Below are 22,975 nucleotides of genomic sequence, written 5' to 3'. Positions count from 1 at the left end.
ACTCTGGAGCAAGCTGTGCTTTTTTTTTTTTTCATGTGGGATGGCTCTCCTTGCACGTGGGGCTCCCCTACACGTGGGACACCCCTGCGTAGTAGCACGGTACTCATGCGCATCAGCACTGCGCGTGGGCCAGCTCACCACATGGGTCAGGAGGCCCTGGGTTTGAATCCTAGGAACTCCTATGTGGTAGGTGGATGCTCTATCAGTTGAGCCAAATATGCTTCCCCAATGAAACTGTTTTTAAATCTTTTCATTGGACACTCATATTTTTGAAAGAAAAAACCCAATACCATAAGTTCTTATGAGTTCTTATTAATATTTCTAATTCAAAGTTAACACTACATGGTTTTTATTTAAATCCTTACTTGTATTTCTTTTACAGTGAAAAATCTTGGCTCCTAACTTTAGCATAACTATTTGTTTTATCCTATATAAACAACAGTTTTTTAAAAACAAATCAATGTTATTAGTACACATTAATAAGGCATACAATTCATCCAAAGTGTACAGTTAATGGTATAATCACATAGTTGTCAATCATTATTAGACCATTTTCATTATTCCAATAATATTAATAATAAGTAAAAATCAGACAAACAAATACACAAGGAAATTCTTCACTTCCCCATCTCTTTGTTTCCCCTGCTATACATAGCTGCTATTTCTGGCTATTGTTTATTGATTTATTATTTGTTTAATTAGTTAGCAGTTTTATTGAGACATATTCACATACCATACAATCTAGCCAAAGTGTATAATCAATGGCTTTTAGTACAATCAGTGTTGTGCATTCATCATTACAAAAAAATTTTAGAGTCATTTCATTACTCCGAAAAGAAAAACTCCACACTCCTTAGCATGCCTTCTCCAGCCCTGCATAACCACGAATCTAATTTCATATTTATAAACTGATTTATATTTACATTTTATATTAATGGAATCACACAAACAATAGCCTTAAAATAATACCAATATATCATTACTAACAATAAGAGTACTGAATGGAGTTTAAGATTTCTTTGCAACTCTCTCTGTCCTTAGAATATATTTCACTGAAGATGATCATTCAGTTCATTAGTAACTTTAAATAATTCTTTTTTCTGTGCAATTATGTCATTGGTTAATTCATTATCTGTTCATTTTGTTTTGAAATTTATGAGTTGCTTGTTAAAATTTTTTTACAATTCTCTGGGTTAATTATTTTTAAAAACTTTGGTAACATATATATAATACAAAATTTCCCACTTTAACCACTTTCAAGTATACAATTCAGTAAAGTTAATTATTTTGACAATGTTGTGCTACTATCACCACCAGACATTATCAAACCTTTCCTTTTCTATCTGAACCTATAATTAGTACTAGAGTTGGTAGGTGTACATCCAAGAGACTTAAATTTTTGGGCTGTCCATGTGCCTGCTGGTTCCCGAATCTCAATGGAGTTGCAACACCTACTCTCCAGTTCATTGGTCTCACCTAGGACAACTAACAAGGAGGTGACGATGGACAACTACCATACCAAGGAACCAAGGGAATCTACAACTGCAAGCAAGAGAATCCCATCTATCGGCCCTAATGGACTGCAGCCCCCTCTGAATTTGAGTTAGAGCAGACATCACCTTCCCAGAATCCTCAGGATTGGGGAATGAACTATGCACTAAAGCACACTTACTGGTATTGTACTATAGACTTATTGTGATTCTAGCAATGGAAGAAATTACATCATTAATGTGGAGGCAGTGGCCACTGGAAGTTCTAAGGGCAGGGAGAGGGAAAAACAGGTGTAATGCGGGGGCATTTTGGGGACTTGGGAATTGTCCTGAACAACACTGCAACGACAGATATAGGCCATTATATATCTTGACATAACCTACAGAACTGGGTGGGAGAGAGTGTAAACTACAGGTAAACTTTAATTCATGCTTAGCGGCAATGCTCCAAAATGTGTTCATCAATTGCGATGAATGTACCACGCTAATGAAGGAAGTTGTTAATGTGGCAAAGTGTGGGAGGGGTAGGGAGTGGGACATATGAGAATCTCCTACATTTTTTATGTAACATTTATGTAATCTAAGTATCTTTGAAAAAACTAAAAATTAAAAAGACAAATAAAAAAACTTTCACATTATTCCAAAGAGAAACTGAACCAATTAAGCATTAACTCCTGCTTTTCCTTCTTTTTGGTTGAAATTTATTTTTAATTTATAAATATTTACATTTCCAAAGTTAAAAACTATATTCTGAAAAATCTCATTTCTATCCCTATAATCTGAATAGTTTCAATTTACCTATGGGTAGCTATTTTTAATTTAGTTTTTGGTCTATTTGCAAAATAAGCAAATATATATATGGCATTTATGTATCAACTTTCTTACATAAATTAGCACTACATAAATACTATTCCGTACTTTTTTTCAATAACGACACTGTTGTGGGTTGAATTGTGTACCTCTGAAAAGATATATTCAAGTTCTAATCCACAGTTTTGTGTGATGTGACCATATGTTGAAAGAGGGTCTTTACAGATAATAATTAGCTAAAGTGAGGTCATACTGCATCAAGGCGACAGAAATTCGAGTGATGCAGCTGTAAGCCAAGGAATGCCTGGGGCTACCAGAAGCTGAGAGAGGCAAGGAAGATCCTCTCCTAGAAGCTTCAGAGGGACCATGGCCCTGCCAGCACCGTGATTTTCTACTTCTAGCATCCAGATCTTTGACAGAATAAGTTTCTGTTGTTTTAAGCCACCTAGTATGTGGTACTTTGTTATAGTAGCCTAGGTAACAAATACGAATTCCAGTGAATTTTAAATTTCAGATACTGTATTTTTCAGTCCTGGAAATTCCATTTGGTTCTTTTTGAAAATTTTTTACTTTTTAATTTAATTTGAGGAACCGGAGGACAGAGATTGAACCCAGGACCTGGTATGGGGGAAGCTTGTGTTCAGCTGCTGAGCCACAGCAGCTCCCCTGCATTAGTTTGTTTGTTTGCTTGTTTTTTTGTTTTTAGGAGGCACCAGAGACTGAATCCAGGACCTCCCTAGTGGGAAGCAGGCACTCAACCGCCTGAGCCACATCTGCTCCCTATTTTATTTTTTTTTATTTTTAGAGAAGTTTTAGATTTACAGAAAGTACAGAGTTCCTATATCACCTCCTTCATATATATAGTTCCCATTTCTCTGCTGAGATTTCCTATTTCTTCATTCAGTATGAACGTATTGTCCTACACATCACTGAGCATAGTTATAATAGCTGATTTAAAATCTCTGTTAATTCTAACACCTGGGTCATCTCAAGGTTGGGTCTCTGTTAATAACCATTTTTTATGAGAATGAGCCACATTTTCCTGTTTCATTGCAGGTTGAGTAATTTTGTATTGCACGATGGACACAATATTTTATGTTCTGGTTTTAGCAGCAGTTAACTTGATTGTGCCCAGTGGAAAACTGTCTTTGGACAGCAGCTCAAATCTCATTTCAATTTTTAGATCCTTAGCTGGGCTGTTTAAGGTTTGCCCTGTACAAGCATGGTAAAGGGGTCAGCCAAGGGATTTGGGCAGAATTTATACCCAGAGTTTGGGGCTTCCCTCTTTGTCTCTCTTATTTCTAGCATTCCCCTTTCCACTTACTAGTGGCTACTATTGCCCCAAAGTCTGTCTCCTAGTTCTTCAGATCAGCAATAAAGAGATTTCTATCAGAGTTTTAGCTATCCTTTATGGTAGAGATTAGGGCCTGTCCTCAGGCAAGAACTGTGAAACCGGAAAATCACTCAGTGGCTTTTCCTTCTCCAAGCGATGACTTCCCTCCAGAATCTGCTTTGGGCTATTTCCTAGTGTCTTCAAATAACTGTTTTGTTTTTGAATTGCCTAGAGTTTATAGATGTTTTCAAAAGAGTCAGTCCAATAGAAGCTAACACAGTCATTACTGGAAATGAAATCTATTGAAGTCAATTTTTAAAAATTGTTCTTCTTTGTTTTCTTTTTAATAATATAATTTTCACTTTAAGATCATTTCAATCACATTTCCCATCCACAATTCAATTAATTTATCCCTTTTTGTAAGAAACCATCCAAAAGCTACTATAATTTTTAAATAGGAACACTATTAGAACCGGAGTGGGCATGTATGGGGAGATGGGAAAGAAAGGCAATTTAATGTAACTTCTTGCTCAAGGGTGGGCTAGTCAAATTTTGGCTTCTGATCCATGGTAAATTTGTGCAGGGGATCAGGGCATGGCCTTATAATAAACGCTGATCCTAACTTATTTTATTAGTGTCAGCTTCTAGCTAAATATAAAGGTGGGAAGACAGATCTTAGGGTGACCAGCCATGAATCACTATTATCCCCTCAATGTGGAAAGAAGTAATGAATGTTAGTGTTGTATATGGCCACTAGGGGGCAACATCACTTTCCAATTATTGCATAAAACAGCCTTCAAGGACAATTCATACAAAACATTACAGACAAACACATAAGTTCTTAAAAATAAGCTAATTAGTGATTGTTGTTTCCAACAGTAATGCACATTTAAGACAACTGCTTCTCTTGAATTTAAAGCAGCCTTAGATAGAAGGTGAAAAGAATTTACATTAGTTACTTAAAATTTATCAGGCAATTTATCCATCAAACTGCTCTTTATCTGCCAGACTTTTACCCCTTCCAATGACATCTGAGATTATTTGAAAAACTGCTTTTTGTTAAAAATTTTCTTGACTCTGGTCACGACTCTCAGGAAATTTAATTAATGATTAAATGCACTTATGTAACAACTTATGCCTTACTTAGGCATTTAGTTACCTATGATTTGCAAAAAGTTACCTATGATTTGAGATACTGTATGGATTCTAAATAAATGATAACCAAATGAACCATTTACTGATTCTTTAGATTTAACTTAAATTGACTTGTAAGTTAAATAAAATTTGACTCAGTTCAAAATTACTTTCTAGAATACAATGTTTTATTAAGGCACAAGAAGAAATTTCAGATGTGGCCCATATTCCTTTACATAAAATTTGTGAGAGTTAATTTTTTAAAAACATATGTAAGGACAAAAATAGAACTCAGATCTTAACACTAAAGGCTAATGCTTACTACATTAAACATGCTATGTCATGTAAAACTGTCAAGAAAAATCTCTTCTATTTTTCATAAGGTTAATGAGTAACTAACCGGTTTCCTGAATGTTAAATAGTCTCTCAAAAGATTGAACTTTGTACAAAGTGGAAGGATATAGAATGACTACCACAGCTTAATGGCATTATTTTTGATCACTAGATACACAAAAAACATGGGCTTATAAAATCTTACCTTAGTTTTTTCATCCACAACTCTGAGTCCATCTGCTGATACCCACAGGACTGCTTTAACTGCTTTCTTTCCAGTCTTTTATTATGAGACACCAAGAAAAAGAAGGGAGAAGGGAAGGAGAGAGAGACACACATATATAATATAATTTTTAAAAAGTCATCTTCCATTGAAAATATTGACTTCTGCCTTCCAAAAGTCATAAGTACAGATGGAGTCCAAGTTCAGGAGGAGTGCCCAAAGCCAGATACTCAAATCAAACTGCAGAAACATTCAGGAAAAAACAAGCCAAAGCAATTATTTTAAAAACAATGCAAAACAATAAGATAAAATTAAGTAAAGGGGAAGGGACAGATGGAATCATAACCACGATATTACATTCCAAAAGGGGAAAGAATTCATAACTAGATTCTTCACCCATTTAAAATATCACTGAGAAAACCAAGAGTCAGGTACATATTAAATACATAAGGAGTTACACCACAAGTAGCTTCTACAAGTGTATTTAGAGAGGGAAATAACACCTAAATCTAAACTGAGATGTTGACCATTCTAGTATCATCTGACACCAATGTGTATAGCAGGACCCCTGTTCACCTGAAATTTTCACGTTAAAAACTCAAGAGGTCTTCATTATTCTATTAACAATCCTTCATAACCACTATTTCTTCTCTCAGGATTAACAAAGAACTGGTTTATCTTTAATTTTACATTACGTGCAGACGTTTGGGAAGAACTTGGAAGATTTAAAAAACTGTTGGAAAAATATCTTTACTATAACATGAATTTTCCTTTTACTGGGTGAGAAAAGACATCTTTTGGCACACAGGAATCACATGAGAACAGGCTGGTATATATATTTGTCCTGTGATGGAATGAAAAGTGACAGTGAGAGTTTGTAATAGTAATTTAACAAACCACCTTTTGTTCTTCTTAACTGCTCCAAGGATACAAGCAAAAGAAAACAAAAGGAAAACAAAGCCCAAGAATAGATATGAAAATATCATTAAGCATAGATCAAAAGGAATCTGGTGGGGGAAGCAGATTTGTCTCAAGGGATAAGGCTTCTGTCTACCACACGGGATGTCCAAGGTTCAAACTCAGGGCCTCAAGACCCATGTGATGAGCTGGCCCATGTGCAGTGCGCACAAGGAGTGCTGTGCCATGCAGGGGTGTCCCCCATGTAGGGGAGCCCCACACGCAAGGAATGCACCCTATAAGGAGAGCTGCCCAGTGCGAAAAAAGTGCAGCCTGCCCAGAAACGGCGCAGCACACACGGAGGGAGAGTTGATGCAGCAAGATGATGCAACGAAAAGAGACATAGATTCCAGGTGCCACTGACAAGAATACAAGTGGACACAGAAGAACACACAGCCAATGGACACAGAGAGCAGACAATGGGGGGGAGGGGGCTGGAAAGGGAAGAGGAAAAAAAAAAAAGGAACCTGGTGGGAAGCGGATTTGGCTCAACAGAGTGTCCGCCTACCACACGGGAGGTCCAGGGTTCAAACCCAGGGCCTCCTGACCCATATGGCAAGATGGCCCACTCACAGTGCTGATGTGCGCAAGGAGTGCCGTGCCATGCAGGGGTGTCCCCCACGTAGGGGAGCCCCACGTGTAAGGAGTGTGCCCTGTAGGGAGAGGCGTCCCGCGTGAAGAAAGCACAGCCTGCCCAGGAGTGGCACCACACACACAGAGAGCTGATGCAGCAAGATGATGCAACAAAAAGAGATACAGATTCCCGGTGCCGCTGACAAGAATCCAACTGGACACAGAAGAACATACAGCAAATGGACACAGACAGCAGACAACGGGGTGGGGGCAGAGAAATAAAGTCTTAAAAAAAAAAAAAAAAAGGAATCTGGTATGAAAGATTGGAGCAGCAGCCCTTAGAAAGGGAAAAGAGAATAGCAGAAATGGCTACATTATCATGTTTGATAATGGTGGCATATCCTTATTTAAATGAACTGTTCTGATTCAGGGTCCATCATCTCTACTACCACCACATATTTGATACATGCTTATACTATGCCAGGCAGTGGAAATACTCAGAAAACTGACAGTCCACTGAAAGGTAACATTCAGATAAATAATAAATTATACAGTAATAAATGCTATAGTAGAGATGAAAAGGTCCAATGATGACAGGAGGCATGGTGAAATCTATTTGTGGAATACGGAAAAGCTATACAAAGAGGAAGATCAGTCTATGCCCTGAAATAGTTTTTCCAGATGCACTAAGTGGGAGCAGGGAGTAGGGAAGTGATAGAGGTAGTGGACATACCAGGCAGAAGACACAGCAGTACAGGACATTGATGCAAACATGGCAAGTTAGGGACCCTATTAATATTTCAGGATGGCTTGAAAGTAGGATGCATATGCAAGAAGAAGTGGGAGATAAAGAGAGGAAAGGTCTGATCATGGTGAACCCTGTACGCCTGCCAAGGAATTCGATCTTAATTCTGCAGGCAATTATGAGCTTCTGGAGGAATTTAAACATTAAACAGACTTGCATTTTAAAAATATCACTCTGTCAGCAGGGTTGAGGAGTTAGAAAGAACCGACAGGAGGCAGGAAGACCACAAGAAGATTCCAAATGAGTGCTGTGAGCTCCTTGGCTGAGATAAGGATAGAGATGAGAAGGTTTTAAAAGGCAAATGAAAGGGAGGAGTTGAAGACTCCAGTTCCTGGATTGGGTACTGGCTGGAGAAGTCACCACCAAATAAGATAGGGAAGAGAGGAGGTGCAAAAGCAAATATGAGATGTCCATCGCATAGGTGGATATGTATAATAGGGAATTGCATATATAAGTCTGAAGCTTGGGAAAGAATTCTAAGATGGCATTTTAGCTTTTAGAGACATCAATCATGGGCATAAACAGAATAAGAAGTCCAAGGACACTGGAAAACACCAATAATTAAATAATTGGGAAAAGAAGAGTAAGGCCTTGAAATATAAGAAAAGGAATATCCAGACTGCCAGGGGAATCAGAAGAGAGTAGGGACATTGAAACTAAGGGAGAAGGGTTTTGAGAAGTAATGAGTGGTCCAAAACATTAAATGTTGCAGTTGATTAAGTAAGGAAAGATGTGAAAAGTGTCCCCTGGATTTAGCATATGAAGAAGCCCCAGAAGAATGACAGAGATGGCTTGAAAAGCAAATGAAAGACAAGAAAAGAGTCTATGAGTATTAAACACTCTCTTTTAAAAAGCTTCACTATATACAATATGGATGAACTTTATGCTGTGTTAAGTGAAAGAAGCCAGACACCAAAGGTCACGTATTGTGTGATGCAATTTTTGTGAAATATCCAGAGTGGATAAATCCATAGAGCTCTATGACTGGTGGTTGCCAGGGGCTATGGAGAAAGGGAATGGAGAAGTAACTTCTTGCTTGGTATGGGGTTTCTTTTGGGGTGGTGAAAATGTTTTGGAATCATGTAAAATTGGTGGTCACATAACACTGTGAATGTACTAGATGCCAAAAAATCATTCAATTTAAAATGGCTTATTTTATGTTACGTGACTTTCACCTCAGGTGAAAAAAAATTTTTTTCTATGAAGAGTTATAAGCAGAGGATTAAGGGAGATCTTTAAAAATTGTGATAACTAGCATGATATATTAGAAACAGAATGGGCTTTGGAGTAAGAGAAATTGGAGCCTCACTTTAGTGTCATCATTCACAAACTGTATGGTTTGGCCCTAAGCAATTTATTCAGCCCTCTCAGTCTCCATTTTTTGATCTGCAAAATATTTTGAGGTTATTAAATGGATTACAAATTATATACAGTATCTAAAATTGGTAGCCATTTATTATTACATTATCAATAAGCTTAAAAAACCTCAATAAAGTTTCTTGAAAGAGTGGTATACACTTTTACCAACAACATATTGTGTTTATATGCCGAATGGGAAGAGCCAGTGGAAAGATGGAGACTGAAGGCCCAAGGAAAAGAGAAGAAGAATTTAAAGAATGGAGTCCTCCAGGAGCCAGAATGGGAATGGGCAAGGATACAAGTTTTAGACAAGAGGAGGGATGTTTCTTCCTCTGAAATGAAGAGAAAGAAGCAAGGATGAGTAGAGAAAAAATATTTCTAATGGAGGGACTAGCAAGTTGAGGAATTTCACTACCAGGAAGCACAAATTCCTCTGTGAAGAAGAGATTATATGCATTACTTTGCTGATGAGAGGAAGGTAGACAAGCAGAGTAAAACAGTAAAGAATTAGAATAGCAATCTCAGGGCAGTAGAGTATAATGACTAAGAGCACACACCATGGAACCAGGGTTTGAATTCTGGTTCTGCCACTTAGTAGTACAACCAAGGGGAAGTTACTTAATTTCTCTATGCTTTAGTTTCCACACCATTATATTGATGTTGATAATCTCATACAAACTACTGGGATTATTGTGAAGATTAAATGAATTAATATATGTAAAAGGATTAGAACTAGGGTAGAAAAGAAAAGTGCAATTTAGAGAAGAGGGTATGCAAATAATTTAGAGATGAGGGTATGTAAATACTTTACTCCAAATTGGGACCTCTTTGAAAGTGAATTAATATTTACACTCAGATTTGGGTGTTCCAGCACTGGGCCTGTTCAAACAAACTGGTACATATTTTACCAACAGTTACGAAGAATTTAGCATTTCACTGGAAGGTAAACTCCAAGAGGGCAGGGTTTGTTCTCATCTTTATTGTTAATTGTTGTGTCCCTGGAGCTTAGAACAATGCCTGGCATTGAGTAGGAATTCAAGAAATATTTGTTTAAAGAATAAATTTGCTAAACACATGCTGTAGGGAATGGGAGAGAGAGAACTAAACAATGACAGGCAGGACTGCTAACTGGCACTGAAAATCCCATGTAAGAAAATTTTAAATTTGTGGTATTATCAACCTGCTCAATTGTGTAATTATAGCCTATAGCATTCAGCACCTGGATGTAGGAAGGGAGACAACAGATAAAACTGCTTCAAGGTTGGAAGTGTGAAGGTGGGTAAAATAAGTCATTTTAGAATGAGATTGTTCCCCAGGAGACTCCTTACATTTTCTTGGCTTAGTTATGTGGTTATGGAAAGATCTGTACTTTCTGAGGAATGCCTTGTGTGTCTTTGTATATGTTTGTTTGTGTGTGTGTGTGTGTGGTGCTGGGGCTGGGATTGAACTGGGACCATGGAAAGCTGGTGGTTAACCACTGAGCCACACTGGCTCCCCGAGTTGGTTTTTTTGTTTGTTTGCTTGTTGTTTTTTTTTTTAGGAGGCACCAGGAACTGAACCCAGGACCTCCCATGTCGGAAGCAAGAGCTCAACCACTTGAGCCATATCCTCTCCCCTGCGGTATGCCTTTTTAAAATAAATTTTTACAAAAGATTTATTTTTACACCCCTCCCCCCATTGTTTGCACTCACTCTCTGCTCTGTCTGTTCACTGTGTGCTTGTCTTCCTTTTTGATTTTTTTAGGAGGTACAGGGAACTGAACCCAGGACCTCCCATGTGAGAGGGAGGGACCCAATGGCTTGAGCCACCTCCACTCCCAAGGTAAGCCTTTACAGTTAAGTTTTACGATATTGTACTACTGTATCAGTGAGGCATTCTATGTGTCGTATTTCATGGCCTCTGAGGGAAGAAAACAATATGAATTCTTGCATTTGTTTGTACATTTAGGTGGCAGTATTTTTATGTCACTATAGTTTGCTACATTATTTATAGCAAACTATACATTACTAAAGTTACTTCAATTATTATTGAGATCTTAATGCTCAACAATAATATCCATAGCTGAAAAATTAAACCCAGAACTTTCCCTCACAAATTTTATAAGTAGCAGTGCTTCTTTGGTAGGTATAAACTTTAAAATCACTCTTTCTAATAATATAAACAGATTCCTGAGAACTTTTTACAAAGAATGATAAAAGTCATAGAGGGAAAATTAAAGTTTTTGTTTTCTCTGAAACTGTCTACTTAAGCCAATATCCTAGGAAGTCAAAGTTAGCTAAGTAAAGAACTGAAGAAAAAGACAACCCAGAGTTAAATACAAAATGTACAATTTACCTACATCTTAGTGGCACAAGTACTATCTCCCCCCACCTTTTTTAAAAGCAAAAACAAAACCAAAAAACTACCTAATAACTTCAGGCACTAATAGTGGTAGTGGTAATATGAGACATTAAGAAATATTTCATCACCACTGTTCTAACACTTTCTATTTTGATAATAATTTCAAGGTTACTGGTAGAATTCATACTAACTAGCATCAATGTCATGAAAAACACATTTTCAAAATAAAAAGTGCTTATTCTGCAAACAAAGAAAACTGGGGTCAAATATGGACAGAAATTAGAATTTAAACTGGTGCAATATCTCAGCAGAAGGGTCAAGCTAACCTATATGTGAAAAATAATATATCTAAATAGTTTTATAACTTTCAAGTAAGCACTGTACTCTAAATATCCAGCTTAGAATTTAAAAATTGATATTTGCTTTAAGTGCCTTTTACAATAGAGCAATTAAATAGGAAAAATGATAGCAAGTGGTAAATCTATTAATATTACAAATTGCTAAATCAGGAAACTTGTTCAGCAAATAAGAGAAAAATGCATAGGTAATCTTAACATAAAAAAAACTGAAGGACTTAAAAATGGTTGCACAAACGACACAGAAATATTTAACTAAAGTTCAGTACGCTGTAACATCTCTTTCTCCTAAATATAAAAGCTACCCATGATAAAAGGCAATTGAAATAAGCAATTACTATAAAGGAAATATCTGTCTGTCTCCAGGGTATCATTTTTTGGTAGAAATCACTTTATATATATATATGTATATAAAAATTGAAACAGGAGAAAAGATGACAAGTTGGTGATTTTCTTGATAGGTCGAAAGATTCTTATAGGTGTTCCTTCCTTTTACTTACTGGTGTAATCTGGTGTCATCTTGAGAAAGTACTTCAGATTTCTAATTGCAGCAATGAGTATTAGAACTGTTTAAATCAAGGATTGGCAAACTTTTTCTTTAAAGGGCAATATAACAAATATTTTAGGTTTTGTGGACCACACAGTCTCTGATGCAACTATTCAATCCTGCTATTGCACAGAAAATAGGTAAACAAATGGGTGTGACTTTGAGCTAATAAGACTATTTACAAAAACACGTGGTGAGCCAGATTTGGTTTGCTGACCTCTGATATGAATCATCCTAATCCTTGCAAAATTATTTTATTAATTAAATTTTTTTGAAAAGATAATTCATTATATTGAGATATTAGATCTGTTTAGAATTCTGAGTTCTTTTTCTGATAAATGTACTTATATAATTATTTTAAACTGTTACAGAGATATCAGGTGCTGTCAAACTCTTTCTATGATTTCCAATATCACCAATGAGATAATAGCATGCAATTAATAAACATAACTAGAAGTGATATTTGGAGGTAAGACAGTTCAGCTGGGCATATAGGATAGATATTAGCAAAAACGTTAAGCAGATGTTCTAATGTAAGCTGAAGTGAAGAAATGCTATAAAAACACATGGAAGCATAACTTGGTAAAGCTATGAAATATTAAGCAACAGCAGCAAACAGACCAATTTGATCAGGGCAGGGCAGAGCAAGTCACTCTTTCTGAGCAACAGTGATTTATAGTGTGCAAAGTTCTTTCAGCTACAAACCAAATAGTTCTTCCAGGGTACCCAATGTGTAAAGAATCGCTTATCAGTCTGTCACACCTACACACAGAGATAACTCAGTCATTACAGAGTTATATATTAACCAGGCAACCATAATACAGTGTGCTTTGCAATAAACAAAGAAACTGTCTTGCTCTCATAGGAGACTTGGCTTCATTTTTCGTGTTCAAACAGGGCTGAGAAGAGGGCGCACAGACAAAATAATCACCTCCTACATCTCAGTGTAAAATCTGTGAAAATCCCAATTTCTGATCAGAATGGTGCAACGAACATATTTTGTCTTATAATTCCAAGACACAGTGAATATACCTCAAAGGACAAAGAAGTGAAGGAAAAGAAACAGAACTTTTTGCAGAATTTGAGATTGGCATTCTCTCTAAGGGCTGCTTCATTAATAGTACGGTAACTTTTAATCTGGTTTGCTAAAATGCACTTTTGTAAGTCAGAAAGGCCCTTAAAGGCATTCGGTAAAAATAAGGATAGTAGTATGTCATAAATCAAACAGCAAAGGAGAGATTCGTGCTTTCTATATCTGTGAAGTTGCTACTTTAGTTATCTCTTATAAGTGATATTATACAATATTTGTCCTTATGTGCGCTGCTCATTTCACTAAGCATAATGTTTTCAACATTCTTCCATGTTGCAGTGTACCTCATAACTTCATTCATTTTTCCAGGTGAATAATATTCTACAGCGTGTATATACCACGTTTTGCTTATCCATTCATTTGTTGGACACTTGGGTTGTTTCCATCTTTCGGCTATTGTGAATACGCTGTATAAACATTGGTGTGGGCGGCGGACTTGGCCCAGTGGTTAGGGCGTCCGACTACCACATGGGAGGTCCATGGTTCAAACCCTGGGCCCCCTTGACCCGTGTGGAGCTGGCCCACGCGCAGTGCTGATGGGTGCAAGGAGTGCTGTGCCACACAGGGGTGTCCCCGCGTAGGGGAGCCCCACTAAGGAGTGCGCCCCGTAAGGAGAGCCGCCCAGCGTGAAAGAAAGTGCAGCCTGCCCAGGAATGGTGCCGCACACATGGAGAAATGACACAAGATGACGCAACAAAAAAAAGAACATAGATTCCCGTGCCGCTGACAACAACAGAAGCGGACAAAGACGACGCAGCAAATAGACACAGAGAACAGACAACCGGGGTGGGGGGGAAAGGGAGAGAAATAAATAAATATATCTTTAAAAAAAAAACCAAAAAAAAAACACATTGGTGTGAACAAGTATCTGAGACCTTGCTTTCACTTTCTTTGGGTATATACCTTAAAGTGTAATTGCCAGATCATATGTTAAATCTATATTTAATTTTCTGAGGAACCACCATGCTGCTTTCCACAGTGATTGTACCATTTTACATTCCTACCAACAATGCACTAGCGTTCCAGTTTTCTCTGCATCCTCTCCAACACTTATTTTACATTTTTAAATATAATAGTCATCTTTGTGGGTGTGAACGGTATCACACAGTGGTTCTGATTTGTATTTCCCAAATGGCTACTGATGTTGAACATCCTTACATGTGTTTAATGTATATCTGTGTATCTTATTTGGAGAAATGTCTATTTAATTCTTTTGTTCATGTTTAAATTGGTTGCATTTTTGTTGCTGCATTGTTAAAGTTCTTCATATATTCTGGATATTAAGCCCTTACCTGATATATGGTTTGCAACAATTTCCTCCCTTTCTGTAGGTTGTTTTTTCATTTTCTTGATAACTTCCTTAGATGCATAAAAGTTTTTAATTTTGATGAAATCAAATTTATTATTTTTTGTTGCTGTTACTTGTGCTTTAGGTGTCACATCTAACAATCCACTGCTAAATCTCAGGTCATGAATATTTGCTCCTATGTTATCTTCTAGGAGTTTTATAGTTTCACCCTCATATTTAGGTTCTTAATCTATTTGGAGTTGATTTCTGTATATGGTGTGAGGTAGGAATCTAACTTTATCCTTTTGATTATGACTATCTGCTTTTCCCAGCACAAATTTTTGCAGAAACTTTTTTTCTCCACTGCATGTACTTTGCACCCCTGTTGAAAATCAACTGGCCATAGATGCGTGGGTCTATTTCTGGACTTTTAATTCCGTTCCATTGATCTATTTGTGTATATCTATGCCAGTACCACATTGCTTTGATCACTGTAGCTTTGAAATAGTTGACATTTGAAATAGGGAAGTATAAGTCCTCCAACTCTGTTCTTCTTTTTCAAAATTGTTTTGGTCCCTTTCTGTTTCATGTAAATTTGAGGATCACTTTTTGTACTTCTTTAAAAAAGGCTGCTAGAATTTTAATAGAGAATTCATTGAATTTGTATTATGCTTTGGGTAATATTGACATCTTAGCAATATTAACTCTTGCGATCCATGAACTCAGGCTGGTATCTTAAGAGATGATGGGGTGGAAACGGATGTGGCTCAGTCAACTGGGCTCCTGTCTACCATATAGGAAGTCCAGGGTTCGATGCCCAGGGTCTCCTGGTGACGGCAACCTGGCCCATGTGGTGAGCTGGCTCTTACAGAAGTGCCGCCCTGTGCAGAGTGCCAGCCAATGTGGAGAGCTCATGCAGCAAGATGACGCAACAAGAGACACAGAGGAGAGGAAATTAGAAGACATGGCAGAACAGGGAGTTGAGGTGCGGAAGAGAGTAATCGCCTCTCTCCCACTCTGGAAGGTCTGAGGATTGGTTCCTGGAGCCACCTAATAATACAAGCAGACAAAGAAGAACATACAGTGAATGCAGACAACAGGGAGAATGGGGGAGGAGGGGAATAAATAAAATAAATCTTAAAAAAAGAGAAAGAGGTGATGGGGGACAACAGTGGAAGCAGGGGAAGTAGTATGCTATTGCAATGATTCAGGTGAGAGGAGATGCTGGCTCAGAACAGGATAGTAGTGGTGAAGGTAGTGAGAATTTGATTAGATTTTTATAGGCTGGCATAGATAGGCACTGCTGATGAATTGGATGGAGGGTATTATAAAAAAGAAGAGTCATAGCCAAAATCAAGATTTTTGGTCAGAACCCAGAGACAGACAGTTTGCTGTTTACCGACATCAAAATGCATATGTTTAATGATGATGATAATACCTACCACTTTTCTATTACAGTAGGCTCTTTTGTACACTTTGCTTATACTTACTCATTTAATTCTCACAAAAATCAATGAGATAGGTATTAGTATTATCCTTTCTCTGTAGGTGAGAAAACCGAGCAACAGAATAGTGAAGAACTTTTCCCAAGGTCACAAAGCTAGTAAGTAGGTGACCCAGGATTAAATGCAAGCAATCAGGTCCAGAATCTGTACCCTTGACCAATATGTCATACTGGTTCAAAGAAGTAAATTCCACTGTGGAGTTCAGGGGAAATGTTTGGAGGTATAAACTTCTGTCATCAGCATACAGATGGAATTTAAAGCCATGACAAAGATCATGGAGAAATATGGGCAGAGAAGAGTTCACAGAAAGGACTGGTGTGATAGAAGGGGAAAACACAGAGAGCATGATTTCTAAAGCCCAAGTGAACAGAATGCTTCAAGAGGTAGGGAGGAAGGAGGAATCGGCTGTGTTGAATGCTGCCGAGAGGTCAAGTAAGGCAAAAGGATCATCAAAATAGTGAAAGTCTTGGTAAGAGCAGCTTTGGTGGAATAATGGGGATGAAGGAGTGACTGAATGGGTTCACTAGTGGAAGAGAGGCTAGAAACTAGAGATACTAAGAATAAACTTTTTTTTAAAGACTTTTTTACCCTAGTGGAATTATCCACTAGAGAAAGAAAAACTGATTATGGAGGAGAGAGGGAATAGCATTGCCGGAATAAGAGGTGAAATAAGAAATTTAGTGGCAGTGTTGGCCTCAGTGAGGAGTACAGATAGTTCTTTTCTTGAATAGGAGGGGAAATAGTATATGCAGGTAGGTGGGTAGATGTGGTGGATGGCAGATGTGAAAGTTTTCTTCTGATTGATTCTATTTTCTCAGTAAAGTAGGAAGAAAAGTCCTTAGCTGAAAGAGAAAACAGCATAAGAAATACTGGAGGGAAACAGACTTTGGCCCAGTGGTTAGGGCGTCCGTCTACCATATGGGAGGTCCGTGGTTCAAACCCCGGGCCTCCTTGACCCGTGTGGAGCTGGCCATGCGCAGCGCTGATGCGCGCAAGGAGTGCCGCGCCACGCAAGGGTGTCCCCCGCGTGGGGAAGCCCCACGCGCAAGGAGTGCGCCCGTGAGGAAAGCCGCCCAGCGCGAAAAGAAAGAGCAGCCTGCCCAGGAATGGCGCCGCCCACACTTCCCGTGCCGCTGACGACAGCAGAAGCGGACAAAGAAACAAGACGCAGCAAATAGACACCAAGAACAGACAACCAGGGGAGGGGGGGAAATTAAATAAATAAATAAATCTTTAAAAAAAAAAAAAAAAAGAAATACTGGAGATTCAAGGAAAAAGGAGGCATGAAATGATCAACAGAGTACATGGACTAAAGGAAATATAGATTGTCTTGTTCATCTTTGCGTCTCAAAAGCTTAGCATAGCCTCTAAATGTTCTAGACACTGTGATTTGTTAAATGAATTGATAATTTCTTCTTCGATAGTTTGTGATATATGGTACTTGTTCAAACAAGAACATTTAACCACTAATCCTCTGGCAAGGGAACTAATACATAAATAAAGTCTTATTATAGGATAAATTCCCCAGCCACAATCTATATAAGCTTTTGTATAATGTTTTTTTTTTAGTCAGCCACAGATGGACTAAAAAAATTTTTTTCTGGATGTCTCTAAAGTATTGTCAATAAAGTCATCTAAATATTTTTTAGGCCAGAGGTTTGAGAATCACTGGGATTTCATGACTACAAATAAAAAAATGATAATTTGGATTTTTTTTTTAATCTAGAAGAGGTCAGTGATCAAGACATTTAACAACCAGTTGATCATGGAAATAATGAAACCAAGAGTGAAAAGAAATCATGTGATTACTCTTTGGGACTGTATTTTTTCAGAAAATTTTTATAACATACTTCAAAAGGAGAAATAAAACAAATCCTAAAGATGCTTCTAATAAAATACAAGAGAAGGTAAAGTATAGAAGAAAGGGCATAGGAATTTAAAAAGGAAGATGAAAAGGGAAGAGAGAGCAAATATTTTCCCACTTTTAACAGAATCCACTAGGTATTTTGTCATAGAGGAGAAAATTTGAGAAATTCAAATAGAATGTAGATGTGAATACACTGATATAAGAATGGAGTTATAAAATCATGAAGTATTTTAACTCTTGAGAATCAGGTAAAAACCAGACAACCACACATTATTTTCCAAATATGCACTGTTTAAAATGTAACTATTTCTAAGGGTCCCATACAATTAACAATTGTAAAAGCAAATGAACTTGAAAAAAATATATTTGGCAGTGTATTAACAGATTCTAATAGAAGAGATGCTGAAATACTTCTGGTGATTTTTATGCAGTTAGAAATGGTTATCCCATAAGAAAAAAATAATCAGTCACATAATAGACCAGAGAGGAGGTCACACAGTGAAATGCCTACAGGTTAAGGCGGGTAACAAAATGAGTAAGGCAGTCTGAGTGTAAGGGACAACAGGGAGTTGTAGGGACTGTGGTGAATAAACAACCAAAGGGGACAGCTGCTACTCAGCTTAAGCCACTGTTGCTATATAGAAAGCCATTTGCCAGATCTTCTAATTCTCAAGAGAAGATATATGTCCTAATTTTTATGTGAAAGCTCTCAAATTTTAAAATATTGACAAATAATTCAAAGTTGTAAACTGTGAGCCATACAATGTGAGCAGCATTTGGGTTCGTGAGATGTCTAGTGTCCTCCACATTAGCCACTTCTTTGTTCTTTATAATTAAGGAAAGCAGAGGCCAATCCTTTTGAATGAGAGAACAGCAACATAAGGTGGGTTAAAGAACGCTGCACCAAATTTCACAAAATCTTGGTTTCAGTGTAGGCTCAGCTATTTATAGCTGGGTGACCTTTTTGGGCTTCAGGTTATTCATCTGTAAAATGCAGTTTCATAACCTATCTTGTCTAATTCACTGAGCTGTTCTGAGTAGCAAATTAGAAAGCAGGTCAAAGCACATGATAAACTATAAAAATCTATAGTTAAACAAGTAAACGGCTGTAAAAAGAGACCTAATAGTGTGGCCTAAGAACATTTACATCTCTATGTTGAGTTAGTTACCTCACAAAATGAGAAGATAGGTTACTTAATCATATGGTTCCTCAAATATATTAAAATTGTAAGATCCTTTCAAATGTTAAGTGCTATATAATTACTTGGTAATAAAGCATTTCATAGCATGGCCAAATTCACTAATGAGGCTGCATATGATAATCTCTAAAAAGTTGAGTATATTCTTTGGCTCTCCTAAGGCAGTTGGCAATTTAATGTAGCTAGTTAGGAAAGTTATTACAGATCTTTTATTTATTTTTTAACCTTCTTTTTAAAATGTTTTTAAGACTTAAAATAAATTAGTAATATATTCCTACCACACAGACCTAGGTTTATCCATTCCATACCGCTAAAGCTTTTGGAGGCACTGCTACTATCAGTTGGTGATAACAGGGAATAGAGAAGCTACAGGTAGACAGGTCCAGGAATTGACTTAGGGAAAAGAAGAGGCAACTCTCATGGCCATGTTTCATATGTTTGTAATCAGGGAAAATAATTATTTTGTCCACTTACATTTATGCAGAAGTGTTCAATGAAATGCTTCTAGCTAACTGTTGTTCTCTTTATCCTGGACCATTAAACCATAATGGATAAAAACAAACTACAATTGAGCAAACAAACTTGACAAATCAAGTCTTTTTCACCAGCCAATTTCTTGCAGATTAATGAGAAGATGATTGAAGGATAACAACATGAAAAGATTTTAAAAGTTAAAAATGAGAGTTCTTCATTTAAAAGCAACATTTCTGAGTAAGATTATGAGTAATGATTTCCCACCTTTGATCTCCAAAGACTGTGAATGATTTTAATTTAATTAAAAAAATTTGTATATTAGAATAAGATTGCCCTCCCATAAAAACTGTTTTTCTCTAATGGCATGAGAAAAGTATTCTGATAGCCACATTCGTTCGATTTAAATCTTTCCAAATAAACAAAATGTTAGTCTGAACCAGTGAAAAAGATGATACTCTAAAGTTTTAAATATTAGAAAAGTAAATTCACTAGAAGTAAAATAAAAAAAGGTAAATTACTACCTTTTAATAGAAAGTTAGAAAGTGAAAGTAAATATTTACTAGTACTTTTTAACATTCTTTTTTTAATTTAAGATAAAAATTTTTATTTTGAAATAATTACAAACCCCATACAGAGAACTCTAACATACTCCCATGCTCCCAGATATCCAGAGACATATCTTGTCTATGTCATATCATTTTTGCCACCTTTGTCATATCATTCTATCTACCTAATTTCTGAACATTGTGTGAACAGGTTGCACATATCACACTCCTTGAACACATTCACTTCCATGTACATTTCCTACAAATATTCACTCATGTAGTCACCTTTAGTGCAATGATTAAGTTCAAGAAATTTAATAATATTAAGCCCTTTAAACTTCACTTGTAAATAATATGAAAATGGAGTAAGATAGCATAGTAAGTAAGAGTGTGGACTACAGAGTCAGATTATCTGGGTTGAAATCCTAGTTTCCACCACATATTATATCTGTGAATTTGGGAAAATAATTTAACCTCTGTAAACCTCGGTTTCCTCAGTATAAAACAGGGGGAATGACAATAATTTCAGGGTTATTGTAAGGATTAAGGGAGATGATTCATAATTTTCTTTCTCATGCCATATAAATTTGTCATGTAGCAAAAATGCAATAAAACAGCTAAGAAGCAGTGTGACCTAGTTCAGCTATAATACAGGTCTACGATGATCCCGTTTTACATACTAATGAATATTGCTACCTTGGCATTGATTTTTGAAGTGCTTTGTTCCTTAACACTATGTTATAACTTTTTTTTTTACATTTTTAGCATTGTTTTTTCTATAAACCAAAGTAATATTTCCCACAACTTAGCCTGCATAGACAAGGCTGTTTTAATTAAAGTAGACATATTAAAACTGGTTACTTGGAAGAGGATTAAAATTGATTACTGCAGTGATAATGGTAATACTTTGAGAAATTCTATTTGGGAAAGAATAAATACCCCACAAAAAGTTTTCTTAATAATTAATTTATGATGTCAATGTGTATAGGATTAATTCTCTACAGATATGGATCCCACATTCTATGAACCTGTTAATATGACTGAGATCTAAAACATCTACTAAAAATTTTATTTTGTCATATGTGGGTAAACTGACTTCTTATTCGGATAGTCATTCAATCTCAAATCCTTCAAATTTGCTTAAATTAATACAAAAGCAACCTAAACTAGAACAAGAAAACGTAAAAATGGGTTACAGCTAAAACATTTAATTGAGAAGAAAACGGAAGCTGTACTTATGCTTTCGAAAAACTTCCAAAATAAAATCACCTAGTGGAAAAACAATTGTAATAGGATTTTTACATTCACATAAACTTACAGTAATTTACACTCAGGTATCTAATAACTAGTTTTTTCTTATACTGTTTCAGTCTGAATTACTTTGTAGCACTTACTAAAAACTAAACGATGATAAATTTGGAAACAAAAATGTTAGATATTTACCTACTTTGAGGATTGTTACCCTATATACTATATAGTCTTAATTCTAAGGGGATTTGAACATTAAACTGTCATTACTTAAAGAGCATCTGCATAAAGACCATTCCATATATGACAGAAGGGGTAGACTAATAATTAAGATAATTTTTTAGATCAGCAATCCACTAAAAATCATAACAGGATTCCCAATGATAAATTTATGTACTTTTACTTGGTTCACCTGAAATTTAAATTAAACTGAAAATAAGTAATAGTGTTGAATGTAAAGTTTGGAATACGCTGAATTTTCACTTGAATTAATATTTCTTCCCATTTCTCTGTCAATATTGGGCACTAAGTAAAATCTACTTGTTAAAAATTCAATTAACATTCTAACATGAACAGATTTGCAAGAGTAAATGAAATTTATTTTAACTAGGTAGGTCTGAGCAGATGGTTTTAACCTACTTGATTCATTCACTAGATTTTTCTAGGAAACATCAATAAGCTTTAGTATCAACAGACACAGGTAGTATCAAAGATACTTTCTAATTCATAGGTAGCTTTCTAATTCAATAATTTCCATACACTGTTAAATCAATTCCTGTATTATAAAGAAACCAAAACTGTACTATGTCATTTTTTTTTTTTAAATGTCAGTGCTAAACTAGGGGTGTAACTCCTTATAAAGCAAGCATGAGTGTGGCATCAGACTTACTTTTCCAAAGAAGCCTTTGAAGAACTTCCTTTCCTGGAGGAACAGGGGGACAAGTCGAGCACTATTATATATGGGCTAAATGTCCCAGGGTTTCACACTAATAAGCACGTACAAAGTTGGGGAAGTGGCAAAATAAGAGAAGGTGAGGGAGTGAGAGTTTTAAAGAGTTATCCATATAGGTGTGACAGGGGAAAAAGGAAGGGTGCATGAGAATGCAAGGAAAAATACTGTATGGCCTAAAATTCCATAAAAGAATGAGAAGAAATCACCTGTACTCATGCAGAGTAACTGGTTAGTTTAGTATCCTCCATTTATTTTTAAAACAGATTACCCAAATTTGGCAGCAGAGTGAAAGATTAGAACATACTGATTTGGTGAGCCTTACTCACATTAATGAGTAATGAATGGAAGATCAGTTCCATATACATTTTTAAATATAAAAACAGTGGTCAACTATTGTGAAAGTCATCAATTAAAAAACTAGTCTACATAATCACATGAAAAAGGTAACATTACTTTTAATTATGAGTATGCAATCAAGGATCTTTGTCAGTCATTTTCTTACTGAGTTCAAGATGTCAAGATTTCAAGAACCCTTCATACTAGTTAA

General features: G+C 36.4%; 1 protein-coding gene and 1 long non-coding RNA gene across 8 annotated transcripts in view; one reads left to right on the top strand and one right to left on the bottom strand.

Annotated features, from left to right (window-relative positions):
- Window positions 1-22,975, bottom strand: part of NUMB (NUMB endocytic adaptor protein) — a 231,673-nt gene that overhangs the window by 17,986 nt on the left and 190,712 nt on the right. For 4 of the 7 annotated variants that reach the window (XM_058293103.2, XM_058293099.1, XM_058293102.2 and 1 more), the window contains exons 4-5: window positions 22,366-22,398; window positions 5,306-5,380 (exon numbers count right to left, since the gene is read on the bottom strand). In XM_058293103.2, coding sequence (XP_058149086.1) covers window positions 5,306-5,380; window positions 22,366-22,398 — 108 coding nt within the window. The remainder of the gene's footprint in view (window positions 1-5,305; window positions 5,381-22,365; window positions 22,399-22,975) is intronic. The other 3 variants (XM_058293105.2, XM_058293104.2, XM_058293101.1) reach the window with 1 other exon arrangement.
- Window positions 8,595-14,133, top strand: LOC131277903 (uncharacterized). The gene is made up of 3 exons (XR_009184945.1): window positions 8,595-10,637; window positions 10,761-10,838; window positions 13,660-14,133. It is a non-coding gene; the product is annotated as an uncharacterized lncRNA (long non-coding RNA).

The sequence above is a fragment of the Dasypus novemcinctus genome, chromosome 3 (assembly GCF_030445035.2).
Source record: "Dasypus novemcinctus isolate mDasNov1 chromosome 3, mDasNov1.1.hap2, whole genome shotgun sequence".
NCBI lineage: Eukaryota > Metazoa > Chordata > Mammalia > Cingulata > Dasypodidae > Dasypus > Dasypus novemcinctus.
This window is presented reverse-complemented; position numbering and strand designations above follow the sequence as displayed.